The sequence below is a fragment of the Harpegnathos saltator genome, unplaced genomic scaffold (assembly GCF_003227715.2).
Source record: "Harpegnathos saltator strain DR-91 unplaced genomic scaffold, Hsal_v8.6 scaffold174, whole genome shotgun sequence".
Taxonomy (NCBI): Eukaryota; Metazoa; Arthropoda; class Insecta; order Hymenoptera; family Formicidae; genus Harpegnathos; species Harpegnathos saltator.
Genome location: NW_020229955.1, coordinates 503,772 through 522,432, shown reverse-complemented (window position 1 = coordinate 522,432; position 18,661 = coordinate 503,772). Strand labels below are relative to the sequence as shown.

At 45.5% G+C, this 18,661-nt stretch overlaps 2 protein-coding genes across 5 annotated transcripts in view; both read left to right on the top strand.

Annotated features, from left to right (window-relative positions):
• Positions 1 to 243: 243 nt before the first annotated feature.
• Positions 244 to 18,661, top strand: part of ClC-a (chloride channel protein 2) — a 37,433-nt gene continuing 19,015 nt past the window's right edge. The window contains exons 1-2 of one of the 4 annotated variants that reach the window (XM_025297306.1): positions 244 to 548; positions 1,745 to 2,139. In XM_025297306.1, coding sequence (XP_025153091.1) covers positions 2,086 to 2,139 — 54 coding nt within the window. In that variant the 5' untranslated portion in view covers positions 244 to 548; positions 1,745 to 2,085. Of the gene's footprint in view, positions 1,049 to 1,119; positions 2,140 to 18,208; positions 18,437 to 18,661 lie in introns of those variants that run through there. The other 3 variants (XM_011151699.3, XM_025297308.1, XM_025297307.1) reach the window with 3 other exon arrangements.
• Positions 8,167 to 11,867, top strand: LOC105189531 (uncharacterized oxidoreductase YjmC). The gene is made up of 2 exons (XM_011151695.3): positions 8,167 to 9,652; positions 10,656 to 11,867. The coding sequence occupies exons 1-2, from the start codon at positions 9,305 to 9,307 to the stop codon at positions 11,505 to 11,507; spliced, it is 1,200 nt and encodes a 399-aa protein (XP_011149997.1). The 5' UTR covers positions 8,167 to 9,304; the 3' UTR covers positions 11,508 to 11,867.

Sequence of the window (18,661 nt, the reverse complement as noted above, 5' to 3'; positions counted from 1 at the left end):
CAGGACATTGCGTACATGGAACGGAGTAAGCCGTGTTACTATGAAATTGTTCTCTCGTCGAGTAACGCGAAACCTCGTCGAGAAAATTGCACGTCGCGCGCCACGAGAGTCTGAGAAATCGATTACGAGAAGCCGCGGACAGGCGACTGCCGCCATCGCCGCCGCTGTCGCCGCCGCCGCCGACACGACAGGATTTTGAATTTCCTGCAAACATCGCGGCTCTGAAATCTCGGCCGCTTCATTCATACACCTATCAGTCGGCTCACGACCGTCCAACCGGGCAGTCAGTGGCGCTCGCGAAGCGCGCGCGCTCGTCGCGGTCGTCACGGATCTCGACGCGTTGCTTCCACGCCGCCACGCGGAGCAACGGAATAGCGAATATTTTGACTGAAAAATCTCGCGTTACGCGAAACAAGCAATGTGCACGGCAACGTACCGTTGTTACCGTGATTTGCCCACGCGCGAATAACGCGGGAAGGCTCGGACGAAGGCTTGGAAGCACCTGAAGAGTCAATCGAGGATTTCAGGCATTTTGGGAATTTGGTCGAGTAAGAGACCGCGATTTTTGCAAATCTTCGTTTCGTCGAGACATACATTTGCGGGAAGAATACGGGAAGAGTGCAAACTTGAAAACTTGACTCTTCCACCATCTTCAATATCTATCTTCCTTCCTAGTCTTCTTCTCGCGAACGCGCGCGCGCGCGTTTCTCAGAGGCGCATGAAGTTCGTTATCTTCGTGATCGATCGTCACTCGTTCGATCGAGCGCTCGAGCGGTGCTTTCGTGAGAGCTGCTTTCAGTCGAACGTTAATCGCGCGCCTATCGTGACGAGCATATTTCGCGTCCGAGAAACGTTCGTTTCAGGCGTCAATATTTACTAGCTCGAAAGTCCACCGCGCGTGTGACGCAAAAGCGATCGCGATCGCCGGCCTCTGTCGAGGTGTGGCCACCCTTCTCGCGTCGCCACCCTCTATGGCTGCCGGTGCTTTTTGTTATTGCACGGCCGGGCGGACACGAGTTCATTGCGAGCGGCGGTCGGTGTTTGCACAGTGAGTGAACGATATTTTCAGCCTTTTATCTCCCCCCCCCCCTCTTTCTCTCTCTCTTTCTCTCTCTCTCTTTCTCTCACAGGTGCTTTGCTCGTGCACGCGAACGTTTTCACGCTACGGACTCGCTTAACATAAATTCACCGCTACGAAAGCTACCGAACGAGCATAATCACGTGATTTCGATGGCGCTTTTTCTACGGAGCCGGCGCCATTAGCGCCGCTTGAAGAGAAAGAGCGCGAATGTGTCGCATACGCGATGTGTACGCTGCTGATATTCGGAGACGGCTGTAGACGACTGTACCTCCTCATTTCGTAACGTAATCACGAGCGGCATGAATGCTGAGATCTCTCGCGTGTGGCCCTTTCGTCGGACCGATAAAATACGAAGTAACTTCTGAATTGTGAACGATCGGTGGCTCCACTAGCTAGCGAGAAACGCAAGTGTGATGACGCCTCTGCAGTCACTTCCGTGCGCAATCCGTGTACTAATCGGTATTTGTTCATTCGGCAGACATTTTTTTCGACACGCGAGATTCCTCGCCGCGCGTTGACCCTTCCTGTGCGATTATCGCGCATTGCGTAATCGGCTCCACTTGAATGTCGCGCGTTCGCGCGACTTCGCGAATAATCGTCGCGCGCCGCATCGCGTCGCTTTGCGCCCCGCATTGCGCCTTATAAAGTTCTGAAATTTTCGAGAGAGTCTTCAAGAGCGCCGCCAACGACAACGTCGACGACGACGACGACGACGGCGACGACGACGACGACGCTAGACGTCGTGCACATTCGCGATTAAGAATTCCACCGATGAGACGCCCGCCGCGAGGGGTGGGAACGAGGAGGTAGAAGAAGAAAATGAAGAAGAAGGAGACTGGAAGGAGACGTTTTTAACGGTCAATCGTGATCGATACGTTGATCCAGCTTCTGGATTCGTCCTCGCGTGATTCCTGCTCTCCGTCGATCGACTTCTTTCTTCACGCACATCATCGCCTGCAGCGGACTTTGTTCGAGTTGTTCTTCTTCGTCCCGAAGGAAAGGAAATGAGGATGGAGTCGCGGAAGGAGGAGTACGGACTGGGGTACCAGAACACTTTGGTGAGTGTACTAGCGCTCCTTTTTAAAGCACAAGTTCCTGCGGATTGATACTCGCGCTCAAGATTTTATTTCGCAAACGACTTTTCATCTGCGACTCGCTATTGAAAAGAAAAATCACATCATCGTAACATTGCGATGTTGTGGTTTTTCTCGAAATACGTTACGTGCAAGGTGCTCAAGTTTTTGCGCTGTGATGCTGTTTAATATTATCAATTGTGCACGTTAACGTCCTAATAAGAACGATCCGCGTCGCTCGATAACCACGTGGAAAATGAGATTTATTCGGTATTTCGTTGATCTTTGGACGCTTGTAACTTGTTATTATCTACCGGCCACAGCAACAAAGTTCGCATTTCGCACGATGTCAGCATTCGAAAGAGAAAGAAAGAAAAGAAAAAAGAGAAGATAAAAGTAATCACCTGATAAAAAGTCCAGTTGAGGAGATATTTGACTTTTTTTGTCGCGGTGCAAATACATATATTCTTGAATACTTATTTACTTATTAATATTCTAACATTTATCACTTATATCACATTACTTATTTACTTACTAAATTTTATGTATATTTACGGTACGTATAATTTATATATATACATTCTGGAACATATTTTCATCTATTATTACTAAAGAATAATTCATTCAGTAATCTTATCTTGTGGCAAATCTTCTCTCAAATGTAGACTTTTAAACATTATTTACCGATCTTTTTCTACTTTCCATTATTATGTGCAAAGTTGAGAATTATACAAGTAATTATTCTAATTGATATTAAAACACATATGACGTGTCTGTCATATCTGAGTCGTTGGCGGATCGATTTCGAGCTACCTTGCGTCGAGGTAAATCGAAACAATTCTCTTGGCGTTTTTCTTCATTGTTTTCGATCGGTCTCGAATGACATATGACGTTGTTACTCGTATATTTCTCCAACGTATAAACGAAGGCGCGAACAGAGAGAGGGAAGGAAGAAAGAGGGGAAACACGAATCTTGCCAAAATTACCGCCGCGCGGTAAGGGTTGAAAATTTATATTCTTGTTTATTCTTGGCTGCTGGCCGCAAATAGTCAGCTCGCGGTGCGGATTATCCTATCGCGGGCGATTCAAAACCACCGTGTTGCGAAATTTCCTACGCGCCGCAACGCGATCGCAACGGCCGTATAATTTACAGCAAAATCTCACGCCACCGTGTCGCCACCATATTCACTATCTAGAATGGTGAATATTTTATTTATGCTTTAGTCTCGATTTTATATCGACTTTACCTTCGAACAACGGATACGGGTCCTCGTTTCAATGTCTTTTATCACCACATTTCTTATTCATGTTCCAGTTTAATATATATCTTTCAAGTGACCCATCTGACATTTATTCACATAGAACACTTAAAACCCGTAACTGCTGTTCACCGGTCAAATTGACCGATAGGAAACGGAATTGATGAATATCTTGACAAATAACACGACCACACAATCGCGCGTATATCAGTCGACTGACAATCAGAATGTAAGAAAGTACACTGACGGATGCATACGCAACTAGAAAATTAACCGCGTTATTTACATTTCAAATAGTGCAATGGTCAAATTGACCGGAGAACAGCAGTTACGGGTTAATTCGTCCTAGTTCGCTAGCTCGTCGAGATGCCGGTGAGATGAATTTTAGACGAGCCTGTATATATCAGCGGCATGTGCTTGACTTTCTCGCGTGCATCCTCGCGCGCTTTCCTGCGATGCGATTGATGCGCAGGCTCGCACGTCGTGCAGCGGAAGTGACTATTTGCACGACTCAGTAGAAACGCCGCCGTGTACGTACTCGTTTATATTGAAATAAAACATTCTGTCGACGCACGCGCGCGCATAACGAAGCCAGTCGCGTTGTGGTTGCGGAGAAGTTCATTGCTTTCTCGTATCGAACGCAATGAGGCACCACCTCATTTGATTCTTCCGCTTGCGCATCAACATGATCTGCACCGTCAATTATATCATATTTAAGGAGTATGTCTTTTAATTTTGCAATTGCAATAGTTGCATGAGTTGCGATTATACTCTTATTCATACGCGTAGACTCAATGTTTCAACGGTCGTCAACGATGTCCGCAAGATCGGACGCAATCGAGCACGAGCGATAATTTCGATCGATTTTTACGATACGGTATAATCTAAATCGGCAACGGCTCTCTATTTCCATCTGCTCTCTTCGCTTCGTGCTCTCGCGATTTTGCAACGAGTCGCTGCTAGAAGATCTCCGCGAGATTATTCGACGCGCGCGTGCGCGCGCGCGCGCTTAATACACAGAAATCGGCACGCCTGCCAAGTTCGCCCGGGATTTTCAGCTTTTCCGCGTCGAGAACGAGAGAACAATGCGTCATGGCCTTGACTCGAAGCACGAGAGTCAATCGCTAGACATCGAAGCACCCTGTAACGCAATCGCGTAATTGTAAGCGACGTCATCGCCGGTGCGCTACGCGCCGATGTGCGTCACGTGCGAAATTTTTCACATACGCGAATTCTTCGTACCTGCTTCCTCCTCTCTCGATTGCGATCGCGATGCTTCGCGGGCGCGGGTGTCCGCGTTCTCTCTTCTCTCGTCATCTCCTTCTTCGTATCCCGATAATAATAAAGCAGTTTGAACCGTCGTAAGCTGAAAGAAGCTGAACCTAAAGATGTCATAAGCAAAGAAAGCGCGATGAGGAAACGATTCTATAGATAGATATTGCATACATAAATTACGCAGGATTATGATATTATTTAAAGTAGTTGTAAGATCGTGAGTGGATTGAAGTTGCTCGTTTGCTACATATCTCCGGGTACTTCTGTCAAACGAGTCTAATTGTGAAATTACTGTGCAAATCACGTAAGAATACGCAATTATTCGCTAATGCAATTCGCCGCTCTCCGCGAAATTGCGAGCACGCGCTTGTTCCGTGCAAGGAGTAATATTTTTTCATTACAAGTACCATTGTAAGAGAGCAATTTTTTCACAAGAGAACGAGAAAACGTTTTATAAGTCACGAGGTCATTCGGCAGTTTTTTTCGTTTTTGTATTCATTACACGTCACAAGTATTATCTTTAAAAGAAAAACCTCTTTTGTACGTGAGATCCGCGAACTAATTACGAGAAACGAAATTGGAAAATCGTATTCTCCCGTGGAAAACGAGAGAAAAAGAGAAACCCGACGTTCACGGATTTCAAGGGACAAGTTTTCCTTTCCTCGTTTTCTTTCCATTTTCTTTTTCCAGCAGGTGGCGAAAAAGCAGCTAATAATGATAGCCGTCTTTCCGTCTGTTTGCGGTTTTACACTCATATTGCGCTCATACCGTCGTACATATCGCGAAATCATGCACGTGATTGCCACTTGAGCAATTATAAGTTGCGTCATGATCGATTAAAATTCGGCATCTATGATTTATGGCTCACGTGAGTCTCGCGATGAGCCTCGTAATGTGTGTTAATAATTAAACGTTATTGTTCTCGGCAATTGAAGCATGTCATAATTTTCTACATCTTTTGGATATGTACCACTGGTTAAGGAATATTTGTTATCGCAGGGACTCACGTGACACGCTCGCATTACTTTTGGTAGCGTTGCGATAATTGTAATTATAATCGCGATCTAACGAGTGTCTAACGAACGATGAATTCATATTCGCGACGAATTGCAAACGAGGACTGCCGTTTTCATTACGCTACCTCTGCCATTCCGCTTGGTTATTTGCAATTTTCTATTCGTAAATTTCTTCGTCCGATGTAATCGGACTCCGACGATATCTGGTTGAATTCATAGGATAATCTCATTTCCTTCGAGGCGGCCATCGGTGCCTTTCACGTGATACTACTGTTTATCGCGAAGTTTTTCACTTTATGGTGACGTACGCCGTACGCACATCAGTCTGACGTCGTACAATTATGTTTGTCAAATTGAATGTTTGTGACTTTATCGCAAATGTGCATTATGGCGTATGAATCATCGTCTCAATTTCATTTTGACATGAGGTCGACCATACACAGTCCACCGTTTCGATCGAGTATTCTCTCAGCGGCAAGTACGAGAATCACCGAGTCGAAACTTTATATATATAAACACTACTTCTCTAATTAAAGAAATTATAACTGTAATACAGAGAGAGAGAGAGAGAGAGAGGGAAAGGGGGGGATAATTAGAATTATTATACTGTACGGGTGCACACGCGCAATTATGTAATAATCGATGTGTACTAATCGGAACTCGCACTATCAATTAATACACTTTAAACGATCTAATCGTCTCATCGATTAGATCTTCGATTAAAATCACAGCGCCGCGCCGTAAGCTCGTACACACTTCATCCTCCACTCCACCACAGTTTATTAACGTTACCCAACGATAAGTTTGTCCGTCGTACCAAGTATAACTCCGATAAACGCACGCTAATGCTCTCGCGTGACGTTTCATTCTCGCAAACGAAATAACTCTTGAATTTGAGCTTCATAATAAGGCAATTATTATCGCGGCGATTAGGCGCTACGATAGCACGCTGCGACCTTGCACGCACGTTCGTACGAACCGTCGATAATTTATAAAAATGTCACGAGGCCTGAAGGGGTATCGCCTCATGGCTCGCGATAAGAGTGGAAAATCGAATCGAATTGTGTGGAGAAAGCTCCGCTCGAAATCAAATCAAGAGAATCGTCGACGCGGGAAATCGCGCGCGTTTGTCGCCGCGTCGCCTTATCATTCGTCGGAATCGTCTGAGGAGTCGTCCTTTTTATCTCGCACAAATATTTTGTGCCTGAGCGAGACGTAATCGCGCGCCGACTAACCGCCGAGATCCGTATCCCGACAGATGGATCCGACTGAAAAAAAGTTGAAAGATTTGTACGGCACGCCATTCTTTTTCTCTTGCCCGCAATTATGATCAGACGCGGCATGAAAAAGCCGCGCAGTTATGACTCGTCGGATTTTGCAAACTTCGGATGCCGGAGCTTTCACTTTGCTCGAAGAAACGACATAATCGGTCCGCAACGATCGATCTGGAAGCTCGTTCCAACCGGCTATCTTATTTACTTCTTCTGCCAGATATCAGCGCGATTGCATAATGAGCTTCACGGTTCGTGAGTGATGCGTGATCGCATGCGCGATCGGCGATCGATGTGGGTGGATCGTATCGAGAGTAATGTGTGTATCTGGTGGATGATACGCGCTCGTCTTCTTATATAACTCAGAGCTTGTGGTGTCGCTCTTCTCTCCTCAATTCATTCGCTCCGTCCGAATCCACGTGTATCTGTCACGTGTATTTAATACCGCAAATGATTTATTTGAAATAGTTTCGGGTGCGCGTATATATCCGGGTGTTTCAGACCACCCGGATTACCCGGTATTTTTTCGTCGAATTTTTAGAGAGGCATTTTAGAGAGAAATATTTCAGACGAAAGCTGTAGGGCTTCAAAGGATCTATTTACTGACGCTATGAATTTGACCTTGGGATAACTTTGAAAAGTCCACTCAAGATCAACATAAAAATCTTAAATGGATGATACCCCAATTTTTTATTACATCATCTTTTTCTGGCAATTAATTTGAATAACTGTTGTCTGAAACAACAGTTTTTTTTTATTTACCTAATAGCGTTTTGAATAGCGTTGGTTAATTTGATGATTTTGAAATTTTTCAAAACATCAGCAAGTTAACAAAAGTCAGAGTTAGGCTATTGTAAAAATATATTCTTGAGACTAAACGGAGCAAAAAGGTCTAGTACCACATTTTTCTTCTGACAAGCGCGTAGTTAGCGAGACATCGTGAGTTAAATATTGAAAAAGTCATCAAGTTTTCCTTAAATATCTCAAAAAATATTAGATAAACGAAAAAATGTTTCAGATGAAAGTTGCTCAAATTAATTGCTAGAAAAAGATGATGTAATAAAAAATTGGGGTATCATCCATTAAAGATTTTTATGCTGATCTTGAGTGGACTTTTCAAGGTTAGCCCAAGGTCAAATTCATAGCGTCAGTAAATAGATCCTCTGAAGCCCTGCAACTTTTGTCTGAAATATTTTTCTCCGAAATGTCGCGTTAACGAAAAAATCGGGCGAACCGGAGTGGTCTGAAACATCCGGCACATTTGCATACAACAGACGCGAAGAGACCGACGCGCAAATATTCAAATCGAGCGACGAAACAGCAGCGGCTCGAGAATTCGGCGGCTTACAATCTGTTACATTTGATATTAACATCGGAAATATCCTTGCCGATAACTTGGAATTCAGCAGTGATAACGGCGATGCGGTTTGAAGCTCCCGCCGAGAGGCTCGTTCAATCAGAGACAATCTCGGCCTTCTCAGTTACAAAACGACATCAATGTCAACCGAGCGGTTGCAGCACATCGGAGTACACGTCGTTGTCGTCATCATCGTCGAACGTTGCCTCTGCGAAATCGAGCGTGCATTTCTCAGAGCGCGAAAAACGCGCGCGCTTTTTCCGTCTCTCTCTCTCTCTCTGTTCCGCGAGGTTAAAATTGTGCGCGCCAAGGTGAACAAATCGCTCTGCGAGCGGTGATCGTCGCTCGACTCGCACTCGAACTCGCTGCTGCGATTGCGAGCCTGCCACCGCTACGTGTACGTATAATCGCAACATCTCCAGATCAGCTCTAGTAACGCCAGCTACGTGCTCAGTCACGACCGCACCGACACGGTCGGACGGCGCTAAGTTCAAACGAAACGAAAGTTCGAAGGAACTCTCCGGAAGCTCCGGATAGAGGGAAAAGAAAATAGGCGAAGGAAAGGACTTCTCCTTTCTTTCTGTAAAACGCGACAAGAAGAAGCTACGTAATTTTTCCCTACCAACTAACCAACGTACGCAATTAACATTCTACGCCGGCGTCAATCGACAACAGTTGAAGAATTCAAGACTCTTGGAAGGTGGAACTCAAAAAACAAAAGTGATCGTGAAGTTTGACCTTCGTTTCATTCGGCCGTGTGCACGAATAATAAACAAAAGCGATAACCCGCGAAGTCACGCGATAGATTGCGGCGATTAAGCCGAGCAAGAACTCGGCTCGTTCTCGATGCTCTGCTCATTTCTGTATAGTGAGCTATTGCTTGTTGCTATGAAACGATAAGATAGGGGAGACGATAACGCAGGTATCACAACGTGAGTCGATTGGCTGCTTCGTACAAGTAGAGTTTAAGACATGTTGTTCGTCGTGCGCAAGACACTCATCAGTCGCTTCTACGAACTTTTCGTGAGAAGCACGTCGTTGCACCGCATCAGCACCGCTACTGTCAGATCAATGGCGGCCGTCGCAAGTTACGACGGGCAGGTCGTGCCCAAGGACGAGGTCGTCAGGTTCATCGAAGACTGTATGCGCAAGGCGGGCACGAGAGCGGAGGACGCTCACGTGGTCGCTCATCACCTGATGACGGCGGATTACAGAGGCCACTTCAGCCACGGGATGAACAGGATGCAAATGTACGTGAACGAGATCGAGAGCAGGCTCACTGATCCCGTCGCTCGACCGCGGGTCGTCAGCGATTTTCAGGTTTGAAATTTGACGCGCTCCTCGGACGGCTACGATCGACTTCGATGAAGCTTCGGATGTTAAGGCTTGATTGAAGTCGGTGTCTTCACGGTGGAACTTGGGACTTGCGATTTGTCTCAGCGAGGTTTATTTGTCTCTCTTACACTCGTATTCGTTGAAGTTTGCGCGTCGCGAAATCATCGCGACGATATTTCGGGCGTCGAGTTGAACGTCATATCGTTTATATCGCGCTTCTTCGCGTGCTTCGCTTTAAAGAGCTGTCACCGTTCACGCGTTAATCTCTAATTGCTCAAACTGATGCTGATGCACATGCAATCCAGAACAGCATCAATTATTTCTCAAAGTACACTCCCTTCTTCGCGAGGATTGCAGGAATTATATTATTATGTAGAAAGTGTGCGTGCGCGCAGCAAATCTATTGGCTAGACACGAATCTGCTGGCGATCTGACAATCGACGACAAAGCTCGAGCATTAATTAACGCGATTCCGATTACACTCAGACAGATCAGCGGTGTCTTTAACGGACGTAGCAGCATTGCAGCAATCGTGAGCGCAGGAAACACACGTTCACGTGTGCGATATGCTACTGCGATTACAGTACTATTCATTCGTACATCAAACGTGCCGTTTACACCATGCCCGATGTAATAATCGCATTTCAGTCCTGCTGTATGAATTCGACTCGAAAACCTAATTGAAAGAAATTAACTTTTCATTCAAATTTGTTTTCACACCTTTGAAGGGTCAAAATATAGTAATGAAATCGCACGGAGAAACAAGGTAAGAAAGAATAGATGAAAGACGGAATTAATTATTCGGGCTTTGAGGAAACTCGCGTGAAATTTCTTCGCGGCACCTCTCTCGACGACTCAGAGAGAAATTCGAATTCAATCCGAAAAGCGAAATCGAATTTCGCAACGTCAAGTTCCACCGTGTTGCGTGTTGGTAAGCTTCGCTTGCCGGACCCGCAAGCTCGTCTACGCCACGTCACGTCACTTGCAGGCAACAGCTCTCGTGGACGGTGAAAACGCGCTGGGCCAGGTGATCGGCAAGTATTGCATGGAAATGGCGATCGAAAAGGCGAAGAAATTCGGCATCGGCATGGTGGCAGCTCGTGGCTCCAACCACTACGGCATTTGCGGCTATTACACCATGATGGCGATGGAGCAGGGTCTGATCGGCTTCAGCTGCACCAATACGAGCCCGCTGATGGCGCCGACGCGCAGCACGAAGGCCGCTTTAGGGACGAATCCATTGTCTTTGGGTATGGCCGGCGCGTGTGAAGGGGACGAGTTCGTTCTCGACATGGCGACGACTGCGGTCGCGCTAGGTAAGATCGAGCTGGCTATCCGAAAGGACGAAGACATCCCCGAGGGCTGGGCGCTCGATTCTCAGGGGGAAGTGACGCGGAACGCCCAAGAAGCTTACGACGGTGCAGCGATGATGCCTCTTGGCGGTACCGAGCGGACGTCCGGCTACAAGGGTTACGGTCTCGGCCTGATGGTCGAGATACTCTGCGGGGTGCTTACCGGAAGTCAGTTTGGACCGAATATACGAAACTGGAAGACCGCCGACCGCGTCGCCGATCTCGGACAGTGTTTCATGGCGATCAACCCGGCAGCATTCGCGGAGGGATCCAAGGAGAGACTGTCGACCTTGCTCGAGCAACTGAGAGACTTGCCCGCGGCCGGCGCGGTACCAGTCCTGGTCGCCGGAGATCCTGAGAGGCAACACATGAAGAAAGTCGACAAGGAAGGCGGTATCACGTATCATCCGAATCAGCTGAAAGCCTCGGAAGAGTTCGCCAAGCTCATGGGAGTGCAGCCGATGAAACTCGTCCCTAAGTCTGTTTGAGTATCTTTAGATAGAGAAACCACAAACGGTCAAATATAGATTACAAGTATATTAAAGTACCTTCTACTTCTCAAACATGAGTTGGCGATTTGTTTATGTGTCGCTCGAATTACAATAATCTTTCTTTCTCTCCCCCTTCGCTACTCGTCGTCAATTGTTTTTACCTCAGTGGTAAAACAGCTCGCGGTGTTTGGAACTTTTTAGACAGTGTTTTGTGTGTAGCAACAACCGAGCAAGATTAGTAGTTACGTCTGTTCCCGACGTAACGATTCATATCAATTGTAATACGAAAAACTAGTCGTCGAAAATCTATTTTTACCCAATCAAACTTGGGGGATAATAAAAATGATATCGTGAAGATTTATTCGCACTTGAAACATTTTTTTTCTTCTTCTGTCGTTTCTCTCTTTCCAGTGCTCTTCCAATTATTACGTAAAAGGGAATTTAGAAAGATAATAGAGTTATGTGGGAAACAAAAGAATGTCGATGCCGAATTCATAAGTGCCGATGACGCTTTTATCCCGGTCGCATGTGCACGCACGAACAATGTGTACGCTCACGAGTCAGTTTGCGTGTGCAATTCGATGATTTGATAGATACGATGTCCATAACGAATGACATAACACTGCGGTTTGATTACTAGTCGATGACGACGAAGACCTTGGACTTGCCCACTCGTTCTCGATTACAGTCGTTATTGTTTTTGTGCACGCGGGTGGGTGTCGCTAATAACAAAACTTTGCTGATTATCGCGAACAAATCGCGAAGAAAGGTGCATATATGGTGCATATAGTTTTTCCTTTCTTTCTCTTTTTTTCTTGTATTTCATTTGTCGCTGATAATCAACCGAGTTGATATGCATATACATGCATATACCTATATATATATATATATATATATATATATATATATATCCAAGAACGTTCACGCAAATCTATTATTTTTGTAAGTGATATGATTATGTGACACATATTCATATTCTTTAGGAGATGGGTTGCATTTAATCGTGTACGATAATATGTTTTACGCTGTTTTTTTTCTACTATGCGTACAACAAGATACTCTTACGTACGTTTACTCACCCCAGAACTCGAACAATTGACTTTGAGGTGGTTGACCAAAGCACTCTCTCTCTCTCTCTCTGGTCATATTTTCTTGCTCTTACGTCGGAAATGACAAACAGGGTTATCAAGAGACAGTTGTGCAGACGCAGCGTCTGACTCGCGTTTTCGCGTTATCAGTCCCAACCGAGAGATAGAGGTAGAGTGAGAGAACAAGTGTTGTAACAGATGTATATATTACTTACATATATGATGTTTGTCATTAATTTCTCCCTGCAAAAGTCGCACAATATGTATTAAAAATCGCAAATCTCATTATCGAAGAGGTGAGCGCAAGAATCTTTAATTTTCTTTTCTTTCGCGACATCCGGCTTCAAACAGTTTGTTCCTTTCAATAATTTCTTGATGAAATTATTATTTGAAACGTGTTGTGCGGCGTGCTCGCGCACTCCAACCTACAGACTTGAGATTTCTTCGGAAAGTTCATCGGCAAAATTGGTATTCCATCCCGCCGAATGATGGACTGGATTACCTCGTGTTGTCGCGCGCGCGTGTGTGTGTGTCGCCTTCAACATACGAATAGAAATCGCAACGTCGCGGCCTGCCTCTGCCGATGTTGTCGTGACGATAAATTTTAAGATCCACGTGACACTTGTCCTCCCGCGATCTCTTGCATAACGGACGCATCGTCCGTGTGGCATATTAACCACGTCGTTACGTTCGTATTTATATTAATTCGTGGAATAATCATAAGGGTTTTCCCCTCAACGACGACGACGACGTTCAAAACCATAACCCGCTCGTCACGTGCGATGCAATTAGAGCCCCTCGCGACGAAGGTCGCTCGCAATTATCACCATTGACTTTTATTCCAAAAGGAGAACTTACGCAAGTGACTTCAGAGTCACAATCTTGAGGAAAAACAGCAGACCGGTGTCTCTTAGAAGCATTACACGTGATAATCGATAGTCAACGTGCGTCTACAATCTCTGAATCGTCGCCCTCTTTGCGGATTCCGCTCGTATCCTTCGTCATCGCTCATATTGCGTTACGCAACAGAATTTCTCTCATATAAATTTTTCCGCTTATTTCACGTGCTCCTTGCAACGCGTGTAATTTATCTGAACTTTGAATCTAATTGTCCGAATCTATGCTAATTGTGCCGAAAAGTGATCTCTGTGACTAAATCTTTTTTATCCAACTCAAGTCAACTTACAACCGTTCGGAGATTGATACACCACTTACCTATGAATCATATTTAAACCATTCTGCCATTATTATTTGGTTCAGAGCAAAACACGACGCGACTCCCGCCGATTCGCGTGTATTCTTCAGCCCGAGCCAGAACAGACGTAAAAAGGTGGTTCAAAAGTTATCGACGCGCTTTGTTTGTCGCCGCGTTATCAAGTATAGAGAGGAACAAGACGCGCTGTATCTCTTCTTCTCGCTTCTTCTTACGCGATAACGCGTCTCTTCGTGCGCAGCGAAGGGCTGATACGCGAGATGAGCAACTCATTATTTCGATGAAAAATATGTTGTTATTGCGCGTGAAATTATTGCGCGTTATCGCGATATTGAGAGAACGAGAGGGAAAAGAAATCAAAGATCGAACCGTATCGCCGCGTCGCGGCCAAAGCTCGACAGGCAAATCTGCACACGGCTTGCCTCCATCCATCGCTCGAATTCAGACGAGCTAACATCGACGAGTTAACTAAACGATTTGCTAATCAAGAACTCTGTGTGACTCATTAAAGTATCGTCGGCTTCGCGGCGCACCGGATAATAGCATCGAAGCCGACGTTAATTAGACTTATCTCTTTATTCGCATCTCCGTCTGGACGGCTCGCTGATCGGGATCTATTCTCGCATCGGCATCCTAGACCCAATTCTTTGAACGGATAAATCCACGAACATTTCACGAGAATTATCGTCGAGACACTTTCTTGCTATTTATATTTCTTTCTCTTTTGTTTTTTCGCACATGTGTGTGAATAACGTGTGCGAAACACGTGGGGGAATCTCCGTGTAAATCCGTCGATCGATCGCTCAGCAAGATAATATTAGGTGTACAACTCTCGGCCTTTTTTGCTCCGCTTCGATGCTCAGTTTAAAAAAGGAGAATTTTTATCTAATCCCCTAAAAAGTAATCTCCCTCACTTTCTACCGATCTCTGCCATCTTTCAGGCAACTTTCGAATTCCGCTTCGGAAAAACGATGGTGGTTTGGACTGAATGAAGTCATCGATGCTTATTCTGACTTTTTCAGAAGTGCGTTCGGAAGTGCGATCATCAGCTAGGTGGTGATGCTGTAGCGATCAGCGGAACAGGTGATGATCTGATCTGGGGTGAGGTGGTCTGGCGAATACGCCGCGTGAGGAAGGATTTCCCAGCCTAAGTTGGAGATGATTTTCAAGGTCGCTTTTGCTGTGTGTGGCCGTGCGTGTTATCATGCAGCAGTGGTACCTGCCTCGTTCCACTACCACAGTAAATGGAGTCTTCTTTGCTCGAGTGCGTCATTCACTTTGATTAGTTGTTGCTTGTAGCGTTCAGCATTGACCGTTTTTGGCGGTTTGGCAAGAGTTTCCCTCTAAAAGTTGCTCCAACGCTTCGTCTTCAGCAACAACCTTTCTTGGCTGACCCGATCGTTGTTCGTCCTCAAGATCGAGATTTCCTTCTCGAAACCTCTGAAACCACTTCTTGCAAGTGCTGCAGGAGACAGCACCTTCGCCCAGGAGGTTCGAACAAACCATTTCCTGCGCTTCAGCCGCATTTATTTAAGTTGGAAAGCGAAAAGGAGGCAGTGCCTCAGATGCTGCTTTTCGAACGACATTGCATTCACTACTGTTTCTTGAGGTTATATCAGCAGGCAGGGCTGCCGTCTGTTATACCGCATTCTAAAGCTGAGGCTTAGTACTTTCAGACCACCATAGGGCGGGAATAAATTACAATTTGAACAGAAGCTGTCATTCGTTGAATTTTGGGACCGAGAATTAAGTTGTAAACACCTAATACATCGAAAACAGGATTGAGGAATAACGCGTCGCTTGTTATCCATTATCCAGCGTTACCGTTGCAAGTTACTTTTCGGCGACGATGACAGAGCAACGAGTTTACTTCTGACAAGCATCTTTCCAAGTCTGGAAGCGGAGCGGACAGAAGGAAGAGCGCGATAATTGGGGATCGCGAGACTCCTCCCGTTACTCTTTCCGTTACGGATTAAGCGGAACGGAAGGTCCGGTAATTGGCCAAACGATCCTGTCGAAAATGCATTCGTCTGCAGTGTTGACGCGCGTCGTGGAGCGCGGTAATTCATTGCCGTGCTCAGTGCTCTCCACTCTCGCTCGCATTTAACTAATTCACCACTGTCTAACACACCACTGTCAGGAGGTCATGGAACCCATCCGTGGGGACATCCGTGGCCCCGTGGGTTCTGGGAGCGATGTTCCCATGGCGTAATGTAACGTACGTATCGATATATGCAGCCGCAATGTACGTATTGGGTTGGCAACTAAGTGATTGCGGATTTTGTCGACAGATGGATTTTACACTTTCTTTTGTTTCGTTAACGTGTTCAAAGTACCTAACCTACATTTTTTTCTTATTGTTTGGACTTCTACCTTTCATTTAGTACAAAAATTATATCGATTAGTCCTTTAGTTTTGTTTTTATCCCAATTTAAAAATGGAAGAGCAAGACGTGCACTTCAGACTTATTTTATTGTATTATTTCGGAAAAGGCAAGAACGCGTCGCAAGCACACAAGAAGTTATGTGCCGTATATGGGAATGAAGCCTTGAAAGAAAGGCAGTGTCAAAATTGGTTTGCTAGATTTCGTTTTGGTGATTTTTCATTGAAAAATGCTCAACGATCTGGCCGTCCAGTTGAAGTCGATGAGACCCATTATCAAGGCCATTATCGATTCAGATCGTCGTAGCACAACACGTGATATTGCAGAGAAGCTCAATGTATCGCATACATGCATTGAAAAAAATTTAAAAAAGCAAATTTAAAATTTTGAATTTTCATTCTTATTTAAAATCCGCAATCACTTAGTTGCCAACCCAATACATACGCCACGTTCCTTCGTCACTGAGCCCCGTTCCTTCGCACGAACGCGATGTTTTATTCGACGATAAATGTCCTCTCTGAGCGCTTAAAATAATCTCTCCTCTCCTCAAGGAGCGCAGTTGAAGATGCGAAAATAAAGATTTTATTGCGCGTGCGTGAATAAAATCCACGAGAGATTGAAAGGGGAGTGAGAGAGAATCTTGAAGAGAGGAATCTCTCCTTCCTCTTACAAGTGAACCTCGGGGAACGTGTTTCTAATTTTTTTTCTAGTTATTTTTAGTGTCAAAATATAAAGAAATCTGTTATCATTTTTAGCTTAAATTAATGTTTTCAATTTTTTCGAAATTTCTAAAGTTTTGCACAAGTACACTATTTTATACATATTTAAAACAGTATTTCTTAAAAAGAAATATATATATATATATATATATCTGATTTGTTGAAACTTGCACACACACATGTCGCCGATTATGAATCAGAAGCATCCTGTCGAATTCCAAATGGCGGATCTAATATGGCTGACGTCATTGTTGATAAAGTGTTCAGCTTTATGCTACATTCGACGACGTTGGGTGTTATCTTTCGGCTCACTATCCAGCAAACAAGCTCATTTTAACGTCAAGATCTGGCAAAAAATGAACAAGAAATGAACAAAAAGAGAATAAACAAAAAACTTGAGAAATTTCGAAGAAATTGAAAAAATTAATTTGAGCTAAAAATGATAAAAACGGATTTCTTCATATTTCGACATAAAAAATAACTATACAAAATTCGGCAAACAAATCGGCGCCTGACGTTTCCCGAGGTTTACTCGTTAGAGAATCGCGAATCAACGAGTTGATGAGTATGAGAGTTTCAAAGTTCGAAGCCTCGCGTCTCTCGCGCCTGAGATATTGCATCGGAATATTCGATTATCGATGCGCGACACTACAGGGTGCGCAAACGTCACAAACGTCCGTCTCTGCGAACGAGACCGGGGGGGAGGGGGGGATGGGAAATAACGGAGATACGCTCGGGGGGAGGGTTGTGGTCGCGAAGTGTGATCCTTCTAATGAGCGTGACGCGGAATTGGAAAAAAAGAAAGAAAAACGAATGTATATCGCCCATCAGGAGGCCGGTCGTTTCCGCGAATGTAAAATGCGCGTCGTAGATAGATCGCGGCAGGACGATCGGGAGGTCAAACTCGTTCTCGGAAGGAATTAGCCTCAGTGGGCGATTGCCGAGTGCACAGCGAGCCGAATCGACCTTTCGTGGATCGTCGCGTCGCGATTAGTGTTAATTGACGACGCGATTCCCACTTTGTCTTCGACCCGATACATTCATTATTGCCGCGATCGCGACGGAACGCGATTCGTTTCAATCCGTTCCGCTTCGTGATTTACGCGCGGTATTTTCATCGTAAGTCGCAAAACGTCGCCCGTCGCCGCGACGACGACGCTCGGCGCGACTTCTCGCGCGACGCTTCTACGTGGAAACGCACACGCGAGAATCCGTCGATCATGACGACCGTGCGCAAAACGAGACGGGACCGAATTTCTTTCGCGTAATCAGAGAAGTCGCGCGGCTCGATTTACGTCCTTCTCTGACGTCCTTCTCGACTCGGTGACGTAGAGAAGCGCCTAATTGCTCGGTCAACGCTGTGTTCGCGCGTGTTCGCTCTGAAGCTTTTATATACGATATATTTCGTGCGCCTCGTCCTCGGTGCTGTTTGCGTTTTGGAATATGCGACCGGTACACCGTCTACTGCTCACCGTTCACTCGCCGAAATGCTCCAGATGGCTCGGTTACTTCGCAAAATACAGGTAACGTGTTTCGCACGCGCTCGCGATCAGTCGCGATCAAACGCTCACGCTCGGTCGTCGCCTCTTCGATGCTTTCCAATTTCTCACCTCATTTTATCCGTCGCCGATTTTGCCGTTGCCTACACGCTCGCGCGTTTACACGCGACATGCGCTTTCCGAGTTTTATTAAGGGCGTGACGAAGAATCGTCGCGGCGTATTATCGTCTCGGTGCCCGCGCGACGTTA